Below are 6700 nucleotides of genomic sequence, written 5' to 3'. Positions count from 1 at the left end.
ACGTAAAGATACTAGTCGGAAATTACATCAGTGAATACCAAATGTTGTAAGTGACCTCTGTGAATACCAAAAGTCGCATAGGTAGAATTTTGGCTCAGGTTACCTTGGTGAATCGGCCTGATATGTATTTTTTTTTACGTAATGAAAACTATGTGCACCAGCTGTCAGCCAACAACGAATAAACGAAACTGTTTAAGTTCCAGCTTCTCCTGTAAGGAGAGATCATATTTGGAGTATCTCTTGAATCATACATGCAACAGGGACAATGAAGGAAACGTTTAGCAATACAAATATTAGGACTAAACACTACACTCAAAAGGCCTGATTATGAATACCCATGGTCCTGAATGTGATAATTGTCCTACCTGATAAATTCAACACTATGGGGTTTGGAATTTATTGGGTGCAATGTTATTCCATCAATGAGGCATAACAAGTTGATTTTGGTGCTTAAGCCACCAAAATGTGCATGTTTTGTTATTTACCATGTTTTTTTCTCCCATTGACTTATGGCAGGTTTGACCGACCGAAATGTAATGAAGGGTGAAGATTGTATAGCACGCGATAATTTCTGGGTATGATAAACATCAACTTGCAACCACCTTCTTTACTATGAATATACATTTTCAGTGCTAAGAATTACCATAATTAGGCACTGAAAATATACACCAGAGTCTGTGATAAATTAAATAAATAACTGTATTATGCTAATGTGTGTTGTTGGTACCATATAGAAGATATTGCCTTTATGGGAAGGATGGGTCTGACAGTAATTGTCAAATAGGTCAAGAAGTTACATGTTTGAATAGATTCAGGTTTTGTGAACCGAGGTGAGAAACAGGTTTCAAAATATTTAGGGGAACAAATAGATATTAGGAGCCCATTTCCCAAATCACTGTGTTTTTTTCACTTAAAGAAACCAAAATTAACTCCAAGAGCAGGAAGTTTAACAAAGCAACAGTGCTTGAAATAGGAATAAACTTTCAAAGAAATAAAAAGGGGTATGATGCATACCAAGGAAATTAATCTGTTCAATAAGGAAAGGAAAGTTAATATGAGGATTTCTAAATCAGATCTAATACTAAAACAAAAGAGGAAGGTTGTAGCATATTTGATCAGAAGACAGGGACAATATTATACTTTCAAATGGTAGTCACATGAATCATCAATTTTGCATGGTGAGTTATTGTTTATTTTGTGACAAGAATTGCCCTGTTCCTTTTATATTAACTGATGGATCCACATATTTCTCTTGGCTGGGAATTAATCATAATGTTTTGCTTTTCATATTTTAGTTGACTCTTTTTGATCCAATGCAAAACCCAAACCAAACCTACGACGTGGAGTTCTTCTTTATGGGTTTCTCCAGTTATCCACAACTGCATACTCTATTCTTTACTGCTTTCCTCTTGATCTACCTGCTTGCCATTTCAGGAAACCTACTTATTACGACTGTCATATATTCAGACACTCATCTTCACACTCCCATGTACTTTTTTTTGGTCAATCTGGCTCTCTTGGACATCTGTTTTACCTCATGCATTATTCCCAACATCATGGTGATCCTGCTCTCTGAGACCAAGTCCATGTCATATTGGAGCTGCATGACACAAATGTTCATGCTCTCCTCTGCTTTGGGCTCTGAACTCTTGCTTGTCACCGTCATGTCTTATGATAGGTATGTGGCCATCTGCAGACCTTTGCATTATGCAATCATCATGAGTAAAACAGTCTATCTTTCCCTTGCAGCTATAGTGTGGATTCTTGGCATTTTAAACTCAATGCTTCACGTTGGCTTGATCTTGAAGTTGTCTTTCCTTGAAAAAACTGTTTTGGACCACATTTTCTGTGAAATACCAGCAGTTAGTAAGGTTGCCATTTCAGATACCTATGCAATTGATCTTGTGACAATGATGGCAGATATCTTTCTTGGCATGATATGCTTCGCCTTGATTATTATAACTTATACCTACATCATCTTTTCAATTTTAAAGATGCGCTCTGCCGACACAAAGAGGAAGGCCTTTTCCACCTGTGCCTCTCACCTATTGGTGGTCGGTTTGCTCTATGGCACCACTAGCTACACCTATATTCTTCCTGCTATGGGCCTCAAAGGTAACAAGGACAAGGTAGTGTCAGCCCTGTATGCTGCTGGATGTCCGGTTTTCAACCCAATGATCTACAGTTTGAGAAACCAGGATGTTAAGCAGGCCTTCCTTAAGATCTGTTCCAGGCATCTTTCCATACGTATGAAGTAGTAAGATTTAGGGGCAGCCATATTTATTAGAAGGCCAGGAGTTCACGCTATCGTGAATACTATACTAATATTGTGAAGCAACGGAACCCTGTGACTTGTGTTAACTATAACAATATGACAATGCATTTCAACAAAGTTTAAAGAGAGCCCAACAACATTTAAATAGAGTTATGGAGAAGTAATGTATAGAAACTATTATTTAAGAATATGTTTAAATTAATTGCAAACTGATTGTGTACGGGTTTCACTGATAACATCACAAAACAATGTAGAACAAAAATATTTTTAGACATTATGTGTAGTTCATGATTAGATACCGAGCACATGTTCATAACACTTTAACTGTTGTAAGGTATCAATTGACCCACATAGGCAAATATGCAAGGTGATACGATAATCAGTAGGAAGTGTTATGACTGTAAAGTGCAGGTTGTAATAACTGGAGAAGTAAACAGTATAACATCTGATGTACATGACATAATTATGAACCATTATATAAAATAAATAAATAGTTAAAAGGAATGCATGTTAATCAAAGTGTATAGTGTGACATTGTCTGCCAATGTTCATCAGCATACATTTAATCATGTTGATGGGACTGATTTGATTTCATATCATGTATAATGCTCGCTCTCCATAGCAGGGGTTTCCTGGTGCTGTAAGGTAACCAAATAATTGAATGATCTACTTCATGTTTGTGAATAAGTGAGTTTTCAGCTGTTTGCAGATTTTATTGAGCTTTTCTTTGCCCTTTATTTGAGAAAAGTTTATTCCTAGCCCTAGCTGTGACCCACCCAGCCTATTCTTTATACATTTGGGAATCACCTCAAGATTAAGGGAAGTAGAACAAAAGAAAGATTGGTTAAATGTACCTTATAACATTGCAGACATGTGAAGGGTCAAGAATGGTTTTGTGGCAGGTACAAACATTCTTAAATAGACTCCTTATCAGAACTATACGCCAATGAAGTTGGCACAGGTGTAAAGAAATTGAGAAACATCCATTTAGACTAGGACCAGATGTGTAGCAGCATATTCTGAAATATTTGTAATATTTGGACGAGATAACAGGTAAAACACACAAACAGGTAGCTACAGTAGTCAAGCCTGGACTAGATGAAAGCCAACACTTATGGAAGAGTTTATCTAATAATACTAAACAGATGGAAACATGTGGAATTTAAGGTGTTTATATGATCCTTAAAAGAAAGCCTGGGACCAAAGATGGCCCTCAGGTTTCTTACCTGTTGGGCTTGACTGGAAAGGAGCACTAAAGTGGTAGGTCGCCACACAGAGCTCCATTATAAGTCGTTATCAAAAATAATAACTATGGTTATTGTATAGGTTTAAGAAAATGCTGATCCTCGAGTGAGTACATTGTTGGTTAACAATCTACTCAGTTACTTTTGCCATCAAATTAAGTCGGGAAGTGGGCCATCAGTTGGAAAGAGTAGAGGGATCAGCCTTAGGAACATTCTCAGACAAAAGTGAAGAACAGCACAGCATGGTCAACACAGGGACATCTATAGCAATCACCTTCTTTAATTAGCGTAAGGGGCTAGGGTCTATGGAGAGCCTGAGGAAAAAGAAGTCAGTGTATCTGTTGTTTAATCACCAGGTGCTAGCTCGAAACAGACCAGAAAGAATTAAGCAAGAACAATTAGTCTATCCATAGCCAGGTGTCACTATAATGAACAGGTCTAGGCTCTTGGCCAGTTTCACCATTTTTTGATGGAAACAACCAGATCAGTCCATGCAAGCTCCTGGGGTGCTTCAGTCTGGGAGGCATCTCCCTTGGGATATATTGTACAGTGATTGAGTGCAAATACTTAATGAATTAGCTTTTGGACAAAAAAAATGAAATCTTAAAAATAATTGGATCCAGCCACTTTTATTAGTTTTGTAACTTGATGCAATTCTAGTCTACAGCACACAAGCTTCATGGAATTATAATTTTTCATAGATTTTTACGCACCATTTAGTTGTATGTAACTCCTTGGAATTTTAAACATCTGTGTTGTTCTTGGAGTCATCAGTAGGTAAAACAGGACACAAGTTATCAAGGAGAATCAACCATTGATCTGAATATAGTTTGGTCCAAGGGGGACCATAAAAAGTAGGATTGTGTCTCATTCGAAACATCATGGATAAATAGACTAACTTATGGTTTCTTCATGGAAGCATTTCAGTAGCACAAAACTAGACAAGAGGAGGAATGAAAATATGTGTAAGAAGGGACTGTCAATCGCAGATCTAAATCAATTACCAAGCACAATTTGACTTGTTTCTGGGCATCGGCATTGGATAAGTCTTCTACCTGCAGATTAAAATATCCTAAAATAAATACAATGTCTGTGTTAAATTGATCTGCTAATAAAATTGCCTCAATAAAAGAAGAGGCAATGACAGCTGAGGGATCAGGTTACCAAAAAGCAAGGCTGCATTTACAAGCAGAGTTGGGTTGTACATGTACTGTCAATGATACGCATACAGACTTCTTAACTGGAAAATCATAAATTGACACAAAATGTAATGAAAATGTAGCTGACCTATAAGTATTTAAGCAACTTCTCCCCCCACCCTGTCTCCCCAATAAGAATAATAAACTGCATACCTAGTGGGAGTAGTGAATGAGATTTCACTTCATTCATTCATTCTAATTAGTTGACTTCTAAACTTCTTTAACTAAAGAGCTGTCATTAAGTAGAGTGCATTTTAAATATTTTTTAGAAAAAGGGGACGTTAAACCCACCTCATAGCTGGATATTAAGTTACGGATATCTCTGCCTCCAGGCAATGACTACTAACTGGATTGGGGAAGGGAAGGAAGATAATCTAAAATAAGCCTATTCAGTGATAGACCAAAAGGTCCAACATGGTTTGAAAAAAAACATATTGACTTTCCCAGGCTTTGAAAGTGACTCCAGATTAGCCAAGGTGCAGATGAGTTATGCCAGCCTTGAATGTGGCACTCCTTTGGCATGCTATCATGTAGTGTTTGAGGTGATTCCATTGCAAGCCATTATGGCTAATGTAGTTTTGTATGCAACTGACCTCATGTATATCATTTTTTGGTGGTGGTCAGAAATACTGGGTCACATCCAATAAGGGACCTAGCTTTGATGTGTCTCACAATTATATAGTCCCTAATAATTAATTCTCTGAAATGAATTGGATAGATTGTGTACGATAATCACTACACTTTGATCATTGCAATATGTATTCAAGCATGTTTTTTTACATCTATGATAAATTTGCTATTTATTTCGACTGCAGTACGGTATTTTAATTTACAAAGGCTTTACAGCCGAAACATGTTTCCCCACAATGGAATGCTGCTCTAAATGGAGTGCAGCTGTCATATATATTGTTGGTTTGGTTCAACATTATTGACCAGTCTTGCAGCCTGATATAGGCACTGCCCTAAGTGAACTATAACTCGGACTCCTTCTATGCACAATTTTCTCATAATTAATTTTACTGCAAGTGTTGCAGTGATATTATGAATGATGTCATAGAAGATCTCAGGACCAATGTAATAGGTAGGGTAACTAATAGTGCATGACAAGGGTGCGAGTTATAGATGTCTTAGGACACAAGCAATAGTTTCTTAAGCTCAGCATAAGTATTACTGTTGAATTCCTATGCTTTTTGTGTGTTATATCTAAACCTAACTATAAGATTTTTTAGTGAATTTCCAAGGTGTAATAAATTATATTTCCTAACTATAACGGCTGTGTAACATTTGTTTTTTGAGGGGAGTTTCTAGGGTCTTTTTAACATTAAAAAATATTTGATTACCTTACGTTAATACAACCCACACTGATAAATTCACATAGCCTCTTCTACAGCCACTCACATACTCAAACACTCACTCACCCACACAACCACTCACAAATCCACTCATGCACCCATCCTGCCACTCACACACTTACTAATAGACTTACAAAACTATTCACACACACACTCAAAGATCCACACAGCCACTGACACACACTTACACACCCACTCACACTTCCATTCAACCACTCACATACCCACTCTCACACACATACAGCTAGTCACACACCCAATAAACCACTCAAACACCCACTCACAAACCCACACAGCCACTCCTCCACTTGATTACACACCTGCACAGCCACTCACTCGTCCATAAAGCCATTCACACAACCACACAGCCAGTCACACACACCCTCACACAGACAGTGATACATCTATAGAAATTGCAATAGCATATACTTGTATTAAATGTGTTGTTGATTTAGTATTTAATGTGTGCAACATAGTAAGCAGACCTATTTATCCAAAGATTTGTGATGGATTGGTGGATCCATGAAATATTTACAAATAAAGAAGGCTTGGAGCATTACATTTATACTACTACATACGTTACCTTACCTTAGTTGTTTATTTTTTAGGTTTAAAATATATAATAAAATA

General features: G+C 37.1%; 1 protein-coding gene across 1 annotated transcript; it reads left to right on the top strand.

The window, feature by feature from the left end:
- The first annotated feature begins 1313 nt into the window (after positions 1–1313).
- On the top strand, positions 1314–2258 carry LOC146854082 (olfactory receptor 13A1-like). Its single transcript, XM_085650996.1, has one exon. The coding sequence runs from the start codon at positions 1314–1316 to the stop codon at positions 2256–2258; it is 945 nt and encodes a 314-aa protein (XP_085507122.1).
- Positions 2259–6700: the final 4442 nt, after the last annotated feature.

Source organism: Triturus cristatus, chromosome 4_1 (genome assembly GCF_964204655.1).
Source record: "Triturus cristatus chromosome 4_1, aTriCri1.1, whole genome shotgun sequence".
In the NCBI taxonomy this organism is placed as follows: Eukaryota; Metazoa; Chordata; class Amphibia; order Caudata; family Salamandridae; genus Triturus; species Triturus cristatus.
The sequence above is the reverse complement of the archived record's forward strand: the minus strand, read 5'-3'. Positions and strand labels throughout refer to the sequence as shown.